At 43.8% G+C, this 22605-nt stretch overlaps 1 protein-coding gene across 1 annotated transcript in view; it reads right to left on the reverse strand.

Annotated features, from left to right (window-relative positions):
• Positions 1 to 22605, reverse strand: part of CADM4 (cell adhesion molecule 4) — a 277306-nt gene that overhangs the window by 38421 nt on the left and 216280 nt on the right. Inside the window, exons 2-3 of the mRNA XM_069946938.1 lie at positions 5256 to 5402; positions 519 to 671 (exon numbers count right to left, since the gene is read on the reverse strand). Of these exons, the coding sequence (XP_069803039.1) occupies positions 519 to 671; positions 5256 to 5402 (300 nt within the window). The remainder of the gene's footprint in view (positions 1 to 518; positions 672 to 5255; positions 5403 to 22605) is intronic.

Here is a 22605-nt window from a genome sequence, read left to right on the forward strand (position 1 = left end):
TGGGACATAACAGTAATACCATACGCAACCTGAAGTTTAGTGTGGAGCTGTTTTTAGAAGAAAGCCATCATGCTTTTTTTTTTTTAACCTGTACAACCACACTTACAAGGACACTCAGTGATTAAAGGGAACCTGTCAGCTATGTAATCTATCAGCATTGATATATATATATATATATATATATATATATATATATATATATATATATAAATTTCTGATGGTCTGGAGTCCTGTGGGCGGTCCTATGATTGTCACTGGACTCTTTAGAAATGAAATTTCAATCAATAGGGTATAAGTTATACTGAATCTTTTCCCACAAAGCTATATATCAATCCGCTCAGCTCCTTCTGCTCTATAATAGATTGCAGAGCATTTTCATGGTGACAGGTTCCCTTTAAGAATAAGGTTGTACAGTTAGAGTTAGAATCCACGCCAATTTCCCCATTTCTAACTTCCAAACTAGCTGCATGGCCATAACCTACTGGATATATAGAATACAACAGTCAGGTGAAGTTTACCTAGCACTGTGAGCGTGGCGATCTGGTGATGCGTGTCCTCCGTATACAGCTGACAGAAGTAGCCGCCTTCATCCTCCAGTTTTGCATTGGACAAGTGGATCTTGACCAGTTTAGGGGTGAACTCCACCAGCTGAAACCGCTCGTCCTTTAAAGCTGGAAACAGATAGGAGATATATCAGGAGAGAAAAGTGCAGACAGGAATATACTGGTGGGCATGCTATCAATAATGTGGAACTCACTGTACTGTCCTGATGGTGGGTGACAACCACCAATGGAGCTCATCAAAGAGGTCACCCAGCTTTCCACACACCCTGAGTGGCATATACTAAATATTCTGCATTGTTCACACACAGATTCAGTTAAATGCTGGACATACAGTCAACCAAACAGCTCTCTCCCTATCCTACTGCAGACGTGGACACTCAGCTCAGCAGAGCGTTCATATAACAGAACGGACAGAGAAAGGAAAAGATTTTCGCTGAAGTACCCCTTTAAATCCCACATGCCTCTTGCCCCAGATTGTCTGTCATGATTTTAATTGGGAAGCTGCCATACACATGAGACACCTAACCACAGCTGCCAAAATTGACAGGCCTGGCTGACTTCTCTTTAATATGTATGGCGCGGTCATATGTGGCAAACAACGCATCTGATTACTAGAAGGACATGATCACAACTAAAACCACCCAGTATTATTTACAATAGTCTTGTATTGGCGCTACATGGCGGTATTATGTGCACTGAATTTGTGATAAGTAGGGGGGAGCTCTTATTTTGTGGGACACCTCCGTCTTTTCTTTAAGGGTTACTAATGTGGTGGTATGTCCTCCCCCACATCCAGCTGCACTGCTCATCCTGAGCTTCCTAGTTCATGATCAGACTGTCAAGACTGACAGAGGAAGGGCAGTAGTATGGATAGCAGGGGTAGGGGACCTTGGCTCTGCAGCTGTTGCAAAACTGCAACCCCCATCATGTCTAGACAATAAAAGCTAAAGCTTTGGTTTTCCAGGCATGATGGGAGTTGTAGTTTTGCAACAGAGTCAAGGTTCCCTACCCCTGATGTAGGGTATAAAGCAGTACAAACTATAAGGATGCTTGTTGTGTATAGGGGGCATCAAGCTTCGGCTGTTTGTTTTTTCTCCAGAAACAGCACCACACTTTCCTATTGGTTGTGTCTGGTATTGCAGCTCAGCTTCCATTGCAGTGAACTATACCCACTACTGTTCTGTGTGTGTGTCAGTCTTTACTGTCATCCTGAAATTCCTGACATTCTGTTTATGAACTGTGAAGCTCAGGATGGATACTGCTATACGTCAGTGCAGGTGTTAAAGGACACGTTACAATTCTGCATCGATGGCTGCCATCTTTAACCCTTTAAGTAGGCGTTTGGGGGTGTCACAGCCATTCATGTATCTAGTGATTCTGCAACCAGAGGAAGCCACATTGATTATCTACAGAGGAAGCATTTTTCCAAATTGGAGACCGTCCCTCCTCCTCCTCCTCCTCCTCCTGGAGTTTTTTCTGCTGAAGTTACAGCTATTGAATTCCAACTGCAGATGTTTGGATAAAATTAGAAGTAGATTAGAATTATCCTGAATCGCAGGAGACGAGGGGGGATCATTATGGTAAATGGTAACGTTTACCCCCCCCCCCCAACCCTTCCCCGTCCCCCTGTCTACTATCATCTACTCTGATACATAGACGTGGGGAAACTTTAATGCCAGCCAAGAGTAATGGAGCGGTGACACTGGAATTAATAGGTCCCGAATCATCTACATTGGAATATAAAAAGTAAATACCAAGGAGCAGCCAGGAATCAGAAGCAGGGGCATTAGTATTCCGCCTCCTTCTGTAACCGCCAGCCAAGGTTACCTGCAGTGCTACTCCCCGAGGTAACCAGGCTTGGGCTATGTTCACACAGTTAGTTGAGCTTCGTTCTGAGGAGTAAACAGCTGGGAAAAACAGACCATGGCTATGTTCACACATAGTATTTCTGTCAGTCTTTTGGTCAGTATTTTTTCAACCAAAATCAGGAATGAAACTTATGGGGCAAAATTATAATGGAAAGATTTCTACAGTTTTTGTTTTTAACCCACTCCTGGTTTGGGTTGAAAATACTATGTGTGAACATAGCCCAAAAGTGTAAACCAGCAGCCATATCCTGGTCTATTTTTTCACCTATTTACAGCTCAAAATAAGTTTAAAAACAGTGTGCACATAGCCTTAAAGGGGTTATCCAGGGTTAGAAGAACATGGCTGCTTTCTTCCAGGAATAGCGCCTTCTTTTCCTCAGTTTGGGTGTGGTTCTTCAGCTCGGTTTCATGGAGGTGAATGGAGCTGAGTTGTAATACCCCATACATAACCTGAGGACATGGGTGGTAGCTTTTCTTTCCACTCTGACACAGTGCTCTTTGCTGCCACCTCTGTCCGAGACAGGAACTGTCCAGCAGCAGCAAATCCCTATAGAATAACTTTGTTTCTTTGCACAGTTCCTGTCTCGGACAGAGATGGCAGCAGAGAGCACTGTGTCAGACTGGAAAGAATACACCACTTTCTGTAGTTCCACTATAAGGGTATAAACCCACACACCGTATAAGCAGCGTATTTACTGCTGCGATACGCAGCAAACACGCAGCAAACACGCAGCAAAAACGCAGCAGATTATATCTAAATAACTGAACACAGCATCAAATCTGTACCAACAAATCTGCTGCGTATTTGCTGCGTATTTGTTGCGTATCTGCTGTGTATACGGTGTGTGGGTTTGTACCCTAAGGGTACAAACACACACACCGTATACGCAGCGTATTTTCTTCTGCGATACGCAGCAGATCCACAGCAGATTAGATCTAAATAACTAAACACAGCATCAAATCTACACCATCAAATCTGCTGCAGATCTGCTGCTTATATGGTGTGTGTGTTTGTACCCTAAACACAGTTTTCTTCAACCTGTCTTTCTCCGACTGTTGAAAAACCATAACTCCCATCATGCCCTGGCAGCCTTTAGCCCTAAGGGGTTTGATCAGAGTTAGATTTTGGTTTTCATGCTGTAGTACAGTGTTCCCCATTCTGTTCTTTTCTAGCTGTTGCTAAACTCCAACCCCCATCATTACATGACGTCCACAGTAACAGGTTGTTACTGCATGATGAGAGTTAGAGTTTTGCAATGGCTGAACACTGCACTTTAGTATAACCACCATTCATAATTTCTATTTAAAGGACGACTCCATTTATGATTGAGATTCACATCAACATTTCTTACATGAATGCTCCCATCATGCCTCAGTGCGGAGCACAGAATTGACATTAATTTTACCACGGGAGGAGCTTCCTACTGTACTCATTGTTGCCCCCTGTTGGTAATGCACTGTATAGAAGCTGCCAGAAGGAGTGAGGCAATGAAAAAGGATAACATATTACAACACATACAGGATTTATAGTAACGTGTAAAGCTTGCGCCTCTTAGTGAATCCGGCGGGGTAATAGGGGGTGGGGTCTACTCATACGCCGGTCTTCATAAATGTCCGCCATTGTGTTTATATGACCATTTCAATATGTTTTTAATTCTGTACTTTGACATATTTTTACTTTTTTAATTTTTTTTTTTTTAGCGGCATGTGAACATAGCCTTACAGACCAAAACTCAGTACATACATATCACATCTGAGGGTCTGCTATAATTGTCTAGAAAATCCTCCATGAATGCTGTATTACTCTGTCTAGTCTGGATACCATTGTAGCAATCCCTTAGCTATAAAAACTGTGCACATGTTGGCTATGTTCCAACAATGTAAAAATAAGGGCAAATAACGACTGTTGTTGCAAAACAACGGCCGTTATTTTACCTCAAAAAACGTTGCCTTTTTGCATGTTTAATAACTGTGCACTTAAAATTCCATGTCATGTAGATGGTCGGGGAGTGGAATGGATGGGGATTTCATACTTATAGATTCTGCATCTAAATCAGTGTGAACATTTCTCCAGGTCTGTACTGGTTTTCAGCCTAAAGATGTCACCAAGTATGTTCCTATTCACTGACAGAAATCAGAGATCTTAAAGAGGCACAGTCGTGGATTTTCTTTTATCAACAATAGTTGTGATCAGAAGCAGTTTTTTTTTTTCTATACTTGCGTTATGTTTAAATCAATGTTATATATATGGTCACTAGGTGTCTCCCTTTACTGCACATGTGTACAGCTACTGTCTATATTTGGTAGCAGAGAATCCTGGGGGTGCTTGCATTGTATGGTCAGCTCTCCTGTCACACAGAACCAAAACCTCTGTAACCACACAGTAACATTATACAGACTGAATTGTTGCATAACAAAGAGCATTGTCTCCTGGTAAGGTGCAGCGTTGATAATATAATTAGCCTAAATTAAGTTCCCAAAGTTGGTATACAACCTAGATGATAAACAGGTGTCTTACCTTGTGTGAGCACACAAAGGACTGGGACTTCCTGTGTTTGGGCTCTTTTTTTTTTTAACAGAAAAGACCAAATGTCATCATAGACCAGTTTGGTCACATGTATAATGTTCGTTTACAAAACTTAAAAAAAATTAATAAAAAGAGTATATTGCAAAACTTCTTGCGATCACAACCCCTGTTGATTTCTTAAAATAAATTGCTATTGGTTGAAAAATTATTTCAAATTACAATCCTTTTAAGCACAGTGAACTGATATATCATTGGCTGTAAAGGCAACACTAGGTTAGGGCTATAGTTGGTACTCACCACGTGTGCCATTAAAGAAGAGGGTCTGCCGGGCCGGGTTCTGGATGACCACAATGGATCCATCGTACTGGTGTAAACGGCAGCTGATCTCCGCTGTCCCACCTTCTATGACCGTGACGTTCTCAGCTTGGACCTCCTGAGAGAACACTGCAAGACAAAGAGAAGAACAGGTCAAGTCACGGAAAAAGAAAATGGGAAAGTTATAATAGTCTAGACTGCCCAAAACTGCGGCGATATTAAATAAAATTACTTTGTAAACTCTGAACAAAGAAACAAAGATGATTGGAGACAAGTCTACGGGGGGGCATGGAAGGTGTTAGGCTGAGTGTGACAGGCAGAGACAGTGAGAAAAATTGTCCCATGAGGCCCGAGATGTTGCGAAGAAGGGGATGAGGCGGCATTGCCCTATATAATGAAGCATCAATGCCGGGAGTTTGGTTGACATTTGTGAGGATTTTCTGCAGTAGCTGTGTCAGACAGAGGAAGCTTGTTAACCAAGGTCTTTACACTGACACAGATCATTAGCCGCCAGATTTGAGCTGAAGTTTTACTCGACCCTAAAACAAAAAAAAAAAAAATCGGGAAAAAAAAACGATGACAGGGAACCGGAGAGCTCAAGTCGTCCTAGGAAAAGGGCAAAGTCCTACAAAGAAAGCGTCTCCCTGACATCAATGCCCAATGACGGACCACAAAGCGGGTTAATAATGCAGCAAGCAGATCACCTTCCTCATAATAATTAGAGAGAATTAGTGCCCTCCTCAGTGCCCCCCTGGTGCCCACAAAACATCTTAATCAGCCAAGGCACACGGATACAAACAGACAAGGATTTGTGCAGTCTGCAGGGTAACATACACACCATTAGGTCCATTTATCAAACCTGACTTCCGAGGTGGGTGTCAGGCGATAAAAAAATGCTCATTAAAAGTGTCTCATTCGGAACATATTTATAGCTGGCACCGCGAGAAGCCATATGCCTCGCAATGCTCCCAGCGATGCGCCGCTTTTATTCTACCTGTACAATGTCGAAGAGGGGCCATTGGGAGAAATGAAAATGGGCCTCAGGGCTGACTTAAGAAACCCATACCAACAACACTCCAGCAGTGGTCTAGGCTGCTTGCCAATCCCCTACAGACCCCAAATTTTCCCTTAAAGGGGTACTCCAGCAAAAAGGTTTTTCCCAGTAATTGAAACCTATTAGAAAGTTATATAACTTTGTAATATGCTTCAAATACCTATCTGCCCCCCTTCTCTATAGTTTCCCCCCCTTAATTCCCCACCAGGAAGTGAAGTAAACTTATTCTTACCTAATGACTGTTGACCCCAGGCTGTTCTGTGGCAGCCATTTTGTGACAATGACATCAGCAAGAGGGAGGCGGGTCTAAGCTCTTTTAAGCCAGCCTCCCTTTGTCAGATGACACAAGTTGCTCAGCTCTGATTGGCTGAACAAGATGTAAGCCATCTAACAGTTTTACAGAGTCAGGAGACAAAGTGGATCATTGGAAAGCCTAAACCAGGAAGTAAAGAAAAAATGAAGACACCAACTGGAGCTTAAGGGATCTGCAAACAGTGGGAAATTCAAACTGAGATAGACTCCGGAGGGATGGTGTAAAAACTATGTTTATGATTGTTTCTTTTTCTATCAGCGCCAGAGTACCCCTTTAAGATGTGTAGTTTAGCACTGTGTTCCTATAAAAGGGATATTATTTGACATTTTAGATCTAGCCTAAACTGTAGCCTAACCCGAGAGTAGTAGAGGAGTCTTCAGCCCCACTGTGGCACCAGGGCCTGGATGTGACTGCTACCAATTCAGCTACAGCTACACCCCTGCTCCTAGTAGTGAAGTGATCCAAGAACTTAAAGGGAACTTCTTACATCGAAAATGGAATGCTTTCTGCAGACAGCATGTTACAGAGCAGGAGAAGCTGAGCACGTTGATATATAGTTTTATGGGAAAATAATCAATATAACGTTTAATAAATTGATTCAAACCTCTGCTTATTTGGAGTTTAGGACTCCAGTGGGCAGATCTAATCAGCAACTGACAGTTATCTATATTTAAACTCATACAGAAAAGGCTGTCAGTTACTGATTAGCACCGCCCACTGAACTCCTAAGGTCACAAGAGATTCAGATCAATATATTGCTGTTCTACTGAATCTTTTTCCATAAAACTATATGTCAATCTGCTCAGCTCCTCCTGCTCTATAACATGATGCCTGCATTTTAAATGTTAACAGGTTCCCTTTAACTTGGATGGAATTATTATAACAGATTCACCCAGGATATATTGTGTACAATGTGTGCAATGCATCATGGTTTTTAGATTGTATATAGGAGTCATTACCCCTATGAAGGTGTCCACATACGTGTATAGCATGTTGGGAGCCAGTATGGATGGGTGCCCTATAGATAAACATGCCTTTTTAGGGGAATGTACTCATTTCTATAGAATGAGTCTATACAGACAAAGGGGCGGGGCTGTGACAACCAGTCTTCTAGACCAATAAGCTGTTTTCACTGCTCTATAAGTAATGGCTCTTACTATAATATTCAGGATGTAAAGCGCCTGATTGGGATTTATAAAAGCAGGGCAGGGAAAATAACATAATGGGAGGATTATGGATTAGAGGGAATTATATCTTAAAAATGACACAGCGGGTGCGGACAACGGCAGTAATGCGGCCCCCACCGCTGGCGGGCAGGTAGTAATGACAATACCTGGTGTATGTCGGCAATGATGAATCGTGACAAGCTCTCGCTCCAAAGAAACATGTCTGAAAAGTGAGACTGTTCTAAAAAAGAGCAGACGCCACTGCTGACAGGAGACGCTGCTTTTCACAAGTTACACGGGTGACACTTTTTTTAATAACTGCATATTGTCAGCGCGGGTACAACACCCAGCGATGTGCCAGATCCGCTTCACACTAATTAAAGCGCAACAGGGTGGACGGAGCGCCGTGCCCCTACTGTGGATGCAAGTGGAGTAGTGGGACCGGCCAGGGTCAGGGACAAGGTCATATGTCTACGTATTATCGTGAGGCTTTAAGGGTTAAGGTGAGGCGCGCCAAAGCATTCATTATCATTGCTATAGAAATCAAACTGCTTATGGGTCTAATATTTGTTTTTATATCATTGTGGTTAAAGGGCGTGTAGACTTTTGCAAGCGGTTCTTTTTTAAAAAATCATCTAAATGACAAATTACGCAAGAGTTTGATCTGTAAATTTACTGTTCTGTGTATGCAGCTCCTATGCAGACTTATGTGTCTGCATGTCTTTATATATTCCTTATACCCTGTCTATTCACCCATCAGCCATCTCTCCAAATTTTCCATATACCTGCACATTCAGCTCAGCTGAGCGTGCATGTGTTCTCAATGATACACTCATCCCTAGAGAACAAAAGGATTGGATCATTGAAATGTAACATGGCCGACCCGTCACTCCCCTGACATCCGCTGTTGGTAATATAGCGACGCTATTAGCCGCCATATAGGATGTGATCTCTGTGACACCGCTTGCAAATCTAAGGAATAAAACATCTTCGCCATACAAATTCGTAATCAACAAGGGTCGGATTCCACATAGAATCTGCATGAAATAAAGTCTGTGTGAACACACACTTAAAGCCACTTCATCAGGACAACCCTATGATAAAGGGACAGGTGGGGGTGTGCGTCTCCTCACAGCTTTATATTCTGTCTGGTGCGCCAGCGGAACCAGAGCGACACAATTTCTTCTTCAGGTTAATAAAGACTCCACGTCTGCGCCTGATTAAATGAATTATTAATGAATAATACTTCTTCTAGGTTACGTCTCGGCTCCATCCTAAATTCATCAAGAACGGTTGCTATGGGCAACATCTCCGCACTCCCTTAGCACCAGTCCTGATGGCGGTGACTGGACAGATAGTTTTGGGTCACGGCTGCAGGGAGGGTGAATGGGACATGGTCAGATATCACGAATGTAACCAGGCTTGATGTGCCCGGCAGGGTGGCCGATGGGTAGAGGGTTCACCAGCCGTAACTACATCCTCTAGGGAATCTATTGCATTGTGGGTAATCCCCTCAGGACCCTACATATTAACTGATCCCATGTATCATGGCTCCTATTGACGCAGGTCTCTATTCTTCCTGCTCTCTCGTTCATTTCTCATAACCAAAAGTAATGGCAGAAATGTTAATGCTGTGCTATGTATGTCATTGTCTCTAGTCCCATGTGAGGACCACAGCGGAGGTGATAATGTATGGGATTCATTACTCTATAGGGTTGTAACCCCTGGTCTTCTATGTATGTCACGTCCCCAGAGAGCATAGCAGGGAATATAGTTCATCATTATGGAAATTATATCCAAGTAATATTAAACTACAACCCCCAGCATGCCCTGAGAGCCATAGGTTTGAGTTCCTCACTATAATAGTAGTCTTGACTGTTGTGAGACTACAACCCCCAGCAAGCCCTGAAGGCCGTAGCTTTGAGCTGTATACTGTTTATGTCTGTGGTCTTCAGCTGTGGCAAAACTACAACTCCCAGCATGTACAGACAGCCATGAATTTAGGCTCTGTACTGTCTATGGCAGCAATCTTCATCCTATGTGTTTCCAGCTGTTGCAAAACTGAAACTCCCAGCATGTTCTGACAGCAGCATGCTGGTAGTTGTAGTCTTGCAGCGACTACTACTCTCGGGGCTGCTTTGCGATGTGACTGTGCGGCTCTGGCCCTGTATTTAAAGCCTCTAACAAGGCCTGGAATAGCAGGGAATCCTCATTGAGTCAGTGGTCAGGTGCAGGCGCCACTTTGAAGACACCGCTCCCCGCTGATTATAATTAATATAATTAGCGGTAAATGAGAACTTGAAATAAAAGCTTTTTAGTGACATCTCGTAGATCGCAGCTCCTGTTAAATACTCGCAGCCCCACACAGCGAGCCTGCTGCATATAGAATGACATATGCTTCGCTTCTTGCGATGGTGCGTGGGATTTTACTCGCTTCATACACATAACCAAGTCCTGGCACCACCCGCCACACGCTCGACGTTTATCACCGCTAATATCTAGGTCAATTTATCTTCTTTCTGGAAACATTGGATTTTCTACGCTTTGCAGCGCTGAAGGGGTTAATGATAGCCCAATTCTCCCTCCTATTCTCCATTGGGAACATTTATCCTGTGTAGCAGAGCTGAAGCTGACATTAAATTTTATGGAGCAGCATTGTTGGCTCCTGGGGATAAATAATGGAGTAGGTTTATCTGCAGTCCTATGTAAATCCACAGATAACTCATTTTAATGTCACAATAAGTTGAGACAAGTGGCAAATTCACTCAGCCCTGCTATATCTAACAAACTAAGCTTCACTGCGTCTTATCAACTCTGCAAGAACTACTCGCCCTTGTGGCATCAGAACAACTGTTCAGCCCGGCTGCATCTGTGCAACTACTCAGCCCGGCTGCATCTGTGCATTTACTCAGCTCTGCTGCATCTGTGCATTTACTCAGCTCTGCTGCATCTGTGCAACTACTCAGCCCGGCTGCATCTGTGCATTTACTCAGCTCTGCTGCATCTGTGCATTTACTCAGCTCTGCTGCATCTGTGCAACTACTCAGCCCGGCTGCATCTGTGCATTTACTCAGCTCTGCTGCATCTGTGCAACTACTCAGCTCTGCTGCATCTGTGCATTTAGTCAGCTCTGCTATATCTGTGCAACTACTCAGCTCTGCTGCATCTGTGCAACTACTCAGCTCTGCAGCATCTGTGCAACTACTCAGCTCTGCTGCATCTGTGCAACTACTCAGCTCTGCTGCATCTGTGCAACTACTCAGCTCTGCTGCATCTGTGCATTTAGTCAGCTCTGCTATATCTGTGCAACTACTCAGCTCTGCTGCATCTGTGCAACTACTCAGCTCTGCAGCATCTGTGCAACTACTCAGCTCTGCTGCATCTGTGCAACTACTCAGCTCTGCTGCATCTTTGCAACTTAGCCCTGCTGTTCCTGCACAACTGAATCTGAATGCACATGTGAAACATCCCAGTCCTGCTGTATCTGTACAACAACTCAGCTCTGTCCACCTCATAATAACTATTCAGCAACAGCTAACCAACTGGATAATTCTTCTTTTCCTCAGATCAACTGGTCTTAAAAGATTATACAGATTTGTAAACACCTATATTTAAAAATCTCCTCCAGTAAAAGTCTTCCAGCTGCTGTATGTCCTGCAGGAAGTGGTGTATTCTTTCTAGTCTGACAAAGTGCTCTCTGCTGCCACCTCTGCCCAGAGCAGGTGAGATTATCTATGGGGATTTCCTACTACTCTGGGCAGAGTTCCTATCACAGACAGAGGTGACAGCTGAGAGCACTGTTTCAGACTGCAAAGAATACACCACTTCCTGCAGGATATGCAGCAGCTGTTAAGTACTGGAAGACTTGAGATTTTTAAATAGAAGTAATTTACAAATCTGTATAACTTTCTAACACCAGTTTATCCAAAAACAATATTCTTTCTCTGGAGTACCCCTTTAACTACATAGTAGAACGAGATAGTTAACAGTTTATTGTGTTCACCATCATAGTTATAGGTTTAAGGGCTCTGGATACAACTCTCTACTATACAGCACCACCACGATGCTTCTGTGCAGATGATGTCGCTATCTTCCACAATTTAGCAAATATACAATCACTTTCTATCATTCGGGAGCTATAATGATAGTTCTGTATAAATCCCCAGGTAACTCACTTTACGTTGCCAGGCAGTAGTGCCAGAAACACACTCGGCTCTGCTCCATCTATAACATTTTCCAGTTTCTGCTACATCCTTCTTGCCTTTTGCCCTCATTTTCTATATGTGCATTTCCCTCCTCATTTACTTCTATCTCTCTGGCAATTTGTTTCTTTCTCTTTACGTCCCCGTCTGCCACCCGCTATATTTGCATTAATTCGCAGACCTCGGGAATCTCAGGGCTGTTCTGTTTTCCGACATAATCTGATGACAGTATCAGCTGCTAAATGCTTTTAAAGTGCTGCATGCGGCGGGTTGGAAATTAAGGTTCTGTAGGAGTTTAAATATCACCGAGCAATTGCTCCTTCCCTGACAGAAAGTGAACCTATTGCTCCAGAGTAACCTCTGCTAGAATGCCAAGTGCGCCATAAAACCTGTGTATACAACTGCCGCCCATTACCCCGGCTATATCACAAACCTACAGAACATATGGTAGATGGCGCCCAAACCTGCCGCACAGACACAGAGTGGGGACAGTGCCACAATAACCCCCCACATGTGCTGCCCCAATCATAATGGGCTCATTTCAGGGAGACTTGGAAGTTGCCGCACTCACATATTTGTGGGTTTTTCTGTGTTTACCTGGCCTGTAACTATAGAACACTCAGCAGTGTCCCAGATAAACAGGCAAGCAGAGTGCCCACTGTAGTGACTGTCAGCAGTGTCCTAAAGTGCCAGCAGAGTGCCCACTGTAGTAACTGTCAGCAGTGTCCTAAAGTGCCAGCAGAGTGCCCACTGTAGTGACTGTCAGCAGTGTCCTAAAGTGCCAGCAGAGTGCCCACTGTAGTGACTGTCAGCAGTGTCCTAAAGTGATAGCAGAGTGCCCACTGTAATGACTGTCAACAGTGTCCTAAAGTGCCAGCAGAGTGCCCACTGTAGTAACTGTCAGCAGTGTCCTAAAGTGCCAGCAGAGTGCCCACTGTAGTAACTGTCAGCAGTGTCCTAAAGTGCCAGCAGAGTGCCCACTGTAGTTACTGTCAGCAGTGTCCTAAAGTGCCAGCAGAGTGCCCACTGTAGTAACTGTCAGCAGTGTCCTAAAGTGCCAGCAGAGTGCCCACTGTAGTAACTGTCAGCAGTGTGCTAAAGTGCCAGCAGAGTGCCCACTGTAGTAACTGTCAGCAGTGTCCTAAAGTGCCAGCAGAGTGCCCACTGTAGTAACTGTCAGCAGTGTCCTAAAGTGCCAGCAGAGTGCCCACTGTAGTAACTGTCAGCAGTGTCCTAAAGTGCCAGCAGAGTGCCCACTGTAGTGACTGTCAGCAGTGTCCTAAAGTGCCAGCAGAGTGCCCACTGTAGTGACTGTCAGCAGTGTCCTAAACAGTGCCAGCAGAGTGCCCACTGTAGTGACTGTCAGCAGTGTCCTAAAGTGCCAGCAGAGTGCCAACTATAGAGACTGTCAGCAGTGTCCTAAAGTGCCAGCAGAGTGCCCACTGTAGTGACTGTCAGCAGTGTCCTAAACAGTGCCAGCAGAGTGCCAACTATAGAGACTGTCAGCAGTGTCCTAAACAGTGCCAGCAGTGCCCACTGTAGTAACTGTCAGCAGTGTCCTAAAGTGCCAGCAGAGTGCCCACTGTAGTGACTGTCAGCAGTGTCCTAAAGTGCCAGCAGAGTGCCAACTATAGAGACTGTCAGCAGTGTCCTAAAGTGCCAGCAGAGTGCCCACTGTAGTAACTGTCAGCAGTGTCCTAAAGTGCCAGCAGAGTGCCCACTGTAGTAACTGTCAGCAGTGTCCTAAAGTGCCAGCAGAGTGCCCACTGTAGTAACTGTCAGCAGTGTGCTAAAGTGCCAGCAGAGTGCCCACTGTAGTGACTGTCAGCAGTGTCCTAAACAGTGCCAGCAGAGTGCCAACTATAGAGACTGTCAGCAGTGTCCTAAACAGTGCCAGCAGAGTGCCCACTGTAGTGACTGTCAGCAGTGTCCTAAACAGTGCCAGCAGAGTGCCAACTATAGAGACTGTCAGCAGTGTCCTAAACAGTGCCAGCAGAGTGCCCACTGTAGTGACTGTCGACAGAGTCCTATATAAATAGTCAAAGCAACAGATACCTCCACTCCAAACATCGGGCGCAGGTCCAAGATAAGTAATAAAAAATAGTTATAAAAGATTATTTATTAAAACACTGTATTTACTATATAAATAGTGTCAGCAGAGGGCCCACTATAGTGACTGTCAGCAGTGTCCTAAACAGTGCCAGCAGAGTGTCAACTATAGAGACCGTCAACAGTGTCCTAGATAAACAGTGTGAGCAGAGTGCCCACTATAGGTGACTGTCAGCAGTGTCCCAGATAAACAGTGCCAATAGAGTGCCCACTATAGAGACTGTGAACAGTGTCCTGGATAAACAGTGCCAGCACAGTGCCCACTATATTGACTGTCAGCAGTGTCCTACATACTGTAAGCAATGTAAGCAGGGTGCCCACTATAGTGACTGTCAGCAGTGTCCCAGATAAACAGTGTCAGCAGAGTGCTCACTATAGTGACTGTCAGCAGTGTCCCAGATAAACAGTGTCAGAAGAGTGCCCACTATAGTGACTGTCAGAAGTGTCCCAGATAAACAGTGTAAACAGTTCCCACTATAGTGACTGTCAGCAGTGTCCCAGATAAACAGTGTCATCTGAGTGCCCACTATAGTGATGACACTATAGTCAGCAGTGTCCTAAAGTGCCAGCATAGTGCCCAATACAGTGACTGTCAGCAGTGTCCTAAACAATACCAGCAGAGTGCGAACTATAGAGACTGTCAACAGTGTCCTAGATAAACAGTGTCAGCAGAGTGTCCACTATAGTGACTGCCAGCAGTGTCCCAGATAAACAGTGTCAGCAGAGGGCCCACTCAGGGCCGGATTAGGTTGGTGGAGGCCCTGGGCAACAATTTTGTTGGGGGCCCCCCATTTTCTTCCCCCACAAATAAACCATACAGTGATCTATACAAGTGGCTGATTACTGTAGGGGACTAAGCACCTACCCCTCCTCACTCCTCAATGCGAGAACACAGCACTTTAGCACTTTCTGTGCTCTCTTGCCCTCTGTGTTAGCCACCACAGCTAGCATATGCAGTTGTGAATCGCAGGCAGAACCTAGACTTGCAAGTCTAGGTACCATCTTCAGTTCCCAACCATATAAACTACCTGAAGCAGTAAAGAGCAGAAAGTACTTAAAGGCTGTGTATAATCTATATCGAATATGCTATATGTGAATATACCCTAAGGATCATGGCATATATAGCTGCACACAGGCTACATGTCATATGCTGCACACAGGCTATATATACACCATATGCTGCACACAGGCTATATATACACAATATGCTGCACACAGGCTATATATCATACACTGCACACAGGCTATATACCATACACTGCACACAAGCTATATATCATACATTGCACACAGGCTATATACCATACACTGTATACAAGCTACATGTCATATGCTGCACACAGGCTATATATACACCATATGCTGCACACAGGCTATATATACACAATATGCTGCACACAGGCTATATATCATACACTGCACACAGGCTATATACCATACACTGCACACAAGCTATATATCATACATTGCACACAGGCTATATACCATACACTGCATACAAGCTATATATCATATGCTGCACACAGGCTATATATCATACACTGCACACAGGCTATATGTCATATGCTGCACACAGGGTATATACCATACACTGCACACAAGCTATATATCATACACTGCACACAGGCTATATGTCATATGCTGCACACAGGCTATATACCATACACTGCACACAGGCAATATATCATAGGCTGCACACAGGCTATATATCATACACTGCACACAGGCTACATGTCACATGCTGCACACAGGGTATATATCATAGGCTGCACACAGGCTATATACCATACACTGCACACAGGCAATATATCATAGGCTGCACACAGGCTATATACCATACACTGCACACAGGCTACATGTCATATGCTGCACACAGGCTATATATATATATATATATATATATATATATGCCCTATAGTATATACCCCTGCTCTGATATATGCCCCCATAGTATATGCCCTCAGCTCTGATATATGCCCCCATAGTATATTCCCCCTGCTCTGATTATGCCCCTATAGTATATACCCCTGCTCTGATATATGCCCCTATAGTATATACCCCTGCTCTAATATATTCCCCTATAGTATATATCCCTGCTCTGATATATGCCCCTATAGTACATACCCCTGCTCTGATGTGCCAATACAAAACAAAACCTCATACTCACCTGATCTGGGCAGATGACAGGTCTTCTCCTGGCTCTTCTCTGTTCCTTCAGCCTGTCAGCCACTGTGACAGATGCTCCAGCATGCTCCATGATGTCACATCCCTGCTGGAGAGATCAGGTTTCCTTGCTGAGGTCCCACGCTGTCCTCTCCTCAGTGAGGGGGAGGGGCAAGGGGGAGTGAGGACCTCGGCAGGAGACAAGCACCCGGAAGCTTGACAGGAAGAATCCATTGAAAGACCCACCAGGGGGGAGTCTGAGCCTGCTGGGAGGGAGATGCTTACACAGGATTAACCCTAGACCTCCCTCCCTCCCTGAATAGCATGCAGTGTGGCCAGTGCTGTGTCCAGGTAGGGTTTCCACATGCTTTTTGCGTGTGGGACTGGCTCCCAGACACCACTTCTGGGTTTGGGCTGGTGGAGGCCCCCTAGTGGTGGAGGCCCTTTGGCACGTGCCCTTTGTGCCCTCCCTTTAATCCGGCCCTGGGCCCACTATAGTGACTGATGACACTGTTTATCTAGGACACTGCTGACAGTCACTATAGTGGGCACTCTGCTGAAACTGTTTATCTAGGACACTGCTGACAGGGTGCCCACTATAGTGACTGTCAGCAGTGTCCCAGATAAACAGTGTCATCAGAGTGCCCACTATAGTGACTGTCAGCAGTGTCCCAGATAAACAGTGTCATCAGAGTGCCCACTATAGTGACTGTCAGCAGTGTCCCAGATAAACAGTGTCATCAGAGTGCCCACTATAGTGACTGTCAGCAGTGTCCTAGATAAACAGTGTCACAGACTCCCTCCACTTAATAACAGGCTCCACCAGGCGCATGTCACATTTAAAGTACTCTGATAATTAAGGATTAGGATGTACGATATAGGTAAGTATATCGTCAATCATTAGAAAATAAGATATAAAACATTTCTGAAAATACAACGCGTTTCAAATCCGGCTTCTTTTTCAAGTGTTCTATAACATAGTCCCAGTGAACCCATTTATATATCCCGGTGCCTGTGATGTAAGAGGCACCAGCACATCAGCCCCGCACAGCACAGCAGTAATCTTAAAACGCTGTATGCTGATATTTATTCATTTGTTATACAAATAGCTTGTATTGTATTGCACTGTATGTTTTTTGTTATGCTGTGTGGGCTGATGTGCTGGTGCGTCTTACATCGAATACACAGGAATATTTAAATGTGTTTACTGTGACTATGTTATAGAACACTTGAAAAAGAAGCTGGTGCAGCCTTAAAACGCGTCGTTTTTTCATAACTGATTTTATGGAATAAACCACTTGAATATATACTTACCTATGGTACATCCTATGGAAGTACTTTGACTGTGACCTACGTTTGGCTGGGGTCAATCCTTTTTGGAGTGTTGTGTTTCTCTTTGTTGCACAACTGTTTCAAATGAGAGTTCATGGTACTTCCTATACGATATATCCGCTGTATAAAGTTTTCACCACCATGGAGCACTGTCTCTATTTTCTTATACAGACTTACAGTGTCTACACAGTGTTACAGATAGAGCGTCTGTATGTGGGCAGTATGTCCCAGATAAACAGCACCAGTATTATGTTCATGTTAAAGGGGTACTAAAAAAAAATCTTTCAAATGAACTGGTCAAAGCAAGTGCCTGAGATTTGTAATTTACTTCTATTAAAAAAATCTTAAAGTGTCACTGTTGTTTCATTTTTTTTTATTTTGCAGAAATCAATAGTCCAGGCGATTTTGAGAAATTTTGTAATTGGGTTTATAAAGCAAATATGCCATTATCTGCATTCCAAAAGCCTTTTCCCAGGTCCCCCCCTCCCTCCTCTGTCTCATTCACTGCTTATTATCAGGGTATCTCGACTAGTTTACATCAGTCGAACCCTGTGTAACCTATGGAGAGGGGAGGAGGGAGATTAGTCGGTAGCAGAGAGCAGAGAACAAAGCATTACACAGCTGGAACTGTGTGAAAGCACTATTCAGAGGTCAGTGCTGACCTTAGAGGAGATAGCCAAGTGATGTAGCTGTAAATTAATGTGCCTCATCTCCCTCCACCCCTTCCCTTTTCCATAGAGAACAATGAAGACAGGGGGGAGAGCTTCAAACTGCTTTTTCATGATAAAAATGCATTTTTCGGCTAATAAACCCAATTACAAAGTTTCTTAAAATCGCCTGTAATATTGATTTCTGCAAAAAAAACGACAGTGTCTTTCGGTACCTATCAGCTGCTATATGTTCTGCAGGAAGTAGTGTATTCTTTCCAGTCTGTCAAAGTGCTCTATGCTGACACCTCTGTCTTCGACAGGAACTGTCCAGAGCAGTAGCATACCCCCTTATGGAAAACCTCTCCTGCCCTCCAGACTAGAAAGAATACCACTTCATGCAGAACATATAGCAGCTTATAAGTACTGGAAGACTGGAGATTTTTAACAGAAAATTTTTTTTTTGTGAACTACTCCTTTATCCATGGCCATCAGAGTGCTGGCAGTACTGACATCCTTTAGAGGAGGGAGTAGAGCCAAGAGAAGGTGCCATAACAGTAGTGGCAGCAGGGTATCCCAGATAAACAGTGCAAAACATTGACCATCCAATTCAAAGATAAAATTCTGTCTGTCTGCAGCTACCACTAGGGGGAGCTCACTGCATGTACACAGCTCCTATTGATACCAATAGGAGCAATAAAAGCAACTAGCAAGTAGACTGTAGGAGTGATAGAAAATCTGCACGTTACAGAATCCATTTCTATACAATACATAGTGCACAACTCACTAGAGTAAAAGGCATTGTATCTATAGGATCACACCTAAGCTGTGTGAATACAATGCCAAACCTGTATGCAGCTCTGGATGTGAATGGAGTACAGGCCTCGTACTTATGTACTGTAATATGATGTTCACACTAGAGCTGTGCTGTAAATTTCCCTTTCCCTTAAACGCTGTGCACACATCACATCACATTCTTCCTGCGCTGAATCCGTATAATTAATTCCCTTCCGCGTCCCCTTGCGCCTTTGTTCCAATTATCTAGCGGAGAATAAGGATGATGTCATATCATTCAGCGAGTGCCCTGTGATTACACCTCTGCTGCTCACTGCCATCCACCCTGTCTGCTCCATCCGGAGAGAAATCTACCACCCAGGCTGACAAAAGCTGAGCCTGGTTCCCTAGTGTGCGGTTCACGAGGGGTTAATGAGCACTGCAGGCCGCTCCACCGCTCCAGCACAACAGGACAGGCTGACCCCAACACCAGCAACACAATGGGGTCTGAGATGTGCGCAGTGTGCACAGGGCTGAGGATTACCACTAATACTGGAATATCTATCTCCTATATCTATCTTCTATCTACCTATACCGTATCTATCTATCTATCTATCTATCTATCTATCTATCTATCTATCTATCTAATCTATCTATCCATCCATCCATCTCCTATCTATCATCTATCTATCTCCTATCTATCTATCATCTATCTATCTATCTATCTCCTATCTATCTATCTATCTATCTATCTATCTATCTATCTATCTATCCATCTCCTATCTATCATCTATCTATCTATCTATCTATCTCCTATCTATCTATCTATCTATCTATCTATCTCCTATCTATCTATCTATCTATCTATCTATCTATCTATCTATCTATCTATCTATCTATCTATCCATCTATCTATCTATTTATCCATCCATCTCCTATCTATCTATCTATCTATCTATCTATCTATCTATCTATCTATCTGTCTATCCATCCATCTCCTATCTATCTATCTATCTATCTATCTACTCTCCCAAATGCCACCTCATTTAGAAGACCCCCAAATTATGCATTGCAGCATTGAGAAGACCATGTTCACAGCAATATTGGGCAGTCCTTCCTTCCATAGCCCTGCAGATGTAGTATTCTTGTACTATTACCTATATTAAATAATTATCATGAATACCCCAAAAACATTTACATTAGGGAGTGAAGGGACTGGGAAAGACTGAGGTTTAGGGGTCCGTTCACATATGGCTGAACTCCGGACCACCCACCTTAAGCTGACTATCAGTGCACACAGTGGAGGAAGCATAGCCTGAACCAGTATTTTTTTACTATACTTATTCCTTACTATATTAGACCGCTAGATAACGTTATATAAACCTTGATGCCACTCCAGTACACAAGCATCTAAGCAATACCCTTGGGCATTGTGCCCGCTTATTAGTTTATTTTTATTATTGTTGTTCCTAAACAATTTATATGGTTTTGTTCTCAAAATGGCTTTCTTAATCCAGGCAGTGAAACATCACACATCGAGGCACTTCTGTAATTGCCTGAAATCAGCTCGAGATGGAATTATGTAAATGCCGATAGCTGTGATTAGGCCTCGATTTATAGTGGTGCAGATGAGGCCTGCGCCTAGGGCGTCATACGAGGAGCAAGGATAGAGACAAGGGGTGTAGCTAGTGTGCGGGCACTGCAGCACATGTACCCTAAGGAATCTGTCAAATATTCTAGTTTAAACCCATGTTGTCATTTAGTTATACACCAAGCTGCCAGTAGGCGGAGAAGTTAGCCACTTCCTTCCTCACCTGAGTTATGTATCAATAAGTAACAATATGTAACAATAAGTTCTGAATTTTTTTTGAAAATATACCTGATAGCTTTTTACGATGAACAGATCCCTAATGGATAATTTGATTGTCACCGATACAATAGCATAGACCACACTCTTTAAATTCTCTATCAAGCATTTCTCTAGGCAGTGAGAGGGTAGGAAAGGAAAGAGCGCCCCCCACGTGGCTGACTGTCAGAGAGACCTCTGGAAGGACTCTCTGAGGGACCAAGTGATGGAGGAATAATCCATATCAAGCACTAGGAACTAAGGCAAGAAGGACTCTCTGAGGGACCAAGTGATGGAGGAATAATCCATATCAAGCACTAGGAACTAAGGCAAGAAGTACTCTCTGAGGGACCAAGTGATGGAGGAATGATAAACATCAAGCACTAAGTACAAAGGCAGGAAGGACTTTCTGAGGGACCAAGTGATGGAGGAATGATCCACATCAAGCACAATGAACTAAGAAAGGAAGGACTCTCTGAGGGACCAATTGATGGAGGAATGATCCACATCAAGCACTAAGAACTAAGGCAAGAAGGACTCTCTGAGGGACCAAGTGGTGGAGGAATGATCCACATCAAGCACTAGGAACTAAGGCAAGAAGGACTTTCTGAGGGACCAAGTGATGGAGAAATAATCCATATCAAGCACTAGGAACTAAGGCAAGAAGGACTCTCTGAGGGACCAAGTGATGGAGGAATGATAAACATCAAGCACTAAGTACAAAGGCAGGAAGGACTTTCTGAGGGACCAAGTGATGGAGGAATAATCCATATCAAGCACTATGAACTAAGGCAAGAAGGACTCTCTGAGGGACCAAGTGATGGAGGAATGATAAACATCAAGCACTATGAACTAAGGCAAGAAGGACTTTCTGAGGGACCAAGTGATGGAGGAGTGATCCACATCAAGCACAATGAACTAAGGAAGGAAGGACTTTCTGAGGGACCAAGTGTTGGAGGAATGATTCACATCAAGCACTAGGAACTAAGGAAGGAAGGCCTTTGCGAGTGACCCTACATATAAGTGTAACCTTACATATGGCCCATGCGTTAGATAAAGGACTAGTTGGGCATTGGAATAGTAAACTTATTAGAAGCTTTGTAGCTCTTCCAATAGATAGAAGTTCGGCAGGTGTCCTCCACACTCCTGGACGTCCTGGTGTGACACCACCTGGGTCCTCGGCCCCTGGATGCTCCCTGTCCCTGATTGATGAATTGAGGATCAAAGACGTTGGCAGCCGGGAACGTCGGAGAAAAAAACTCCAATGGACGTTAATAAAGATAATTTGTTTGGTAATTTTTTTCCCCCTCAGAACAATAGAGACCCACGCACCAGGAGATCCGTCTCCTGCAGCCAAGAAAACAGCTCACTATACTTAGAGAAAATAATTGCATTCTTAATTGTGGAAGGAATCGATTTACTTCTAGTTTAGGATTGAAATAATTGTATTGGAAAGTGATATTAGTTTTAGAAGGAAAAAAAAAATCCCATAAAAGTAGCGCGGTGGTGGAAGCATATTACGTTCCTGTTCTAGCAATCTTTATGCTACTAAATAAAATAGCAGGAAGCCGGAAATGTAGCAGAGCTGAATCTGTCATTTAACTGTTTGTGGACTCCTGTGCATCATGTGGGTTCCTATGTAAAAGGAAATGGACCAGATGTAGTCACTGGACTTTCTTTATGCCATTAAACTCAACAGATTGTACGCTACGGTATACATCGGAAC

The sequence above is a fragment of the Dendropsophus ebraccatus genome, chromosome 12, assembly GCF_027789765.1.
Source record: "Dendropsophus ebraccatus isolate aDenEbr1 chromosome 12, aDenEbr1.pat, whole genome shotgun sequence".
In the NCBI taxonomy this organism is placed as follows: Eukaryota; Metazoa; Chordata; class Amphibia; order Anura; family Hylidae; genus Dendropsophus; species Dendropsophus ebraccatus.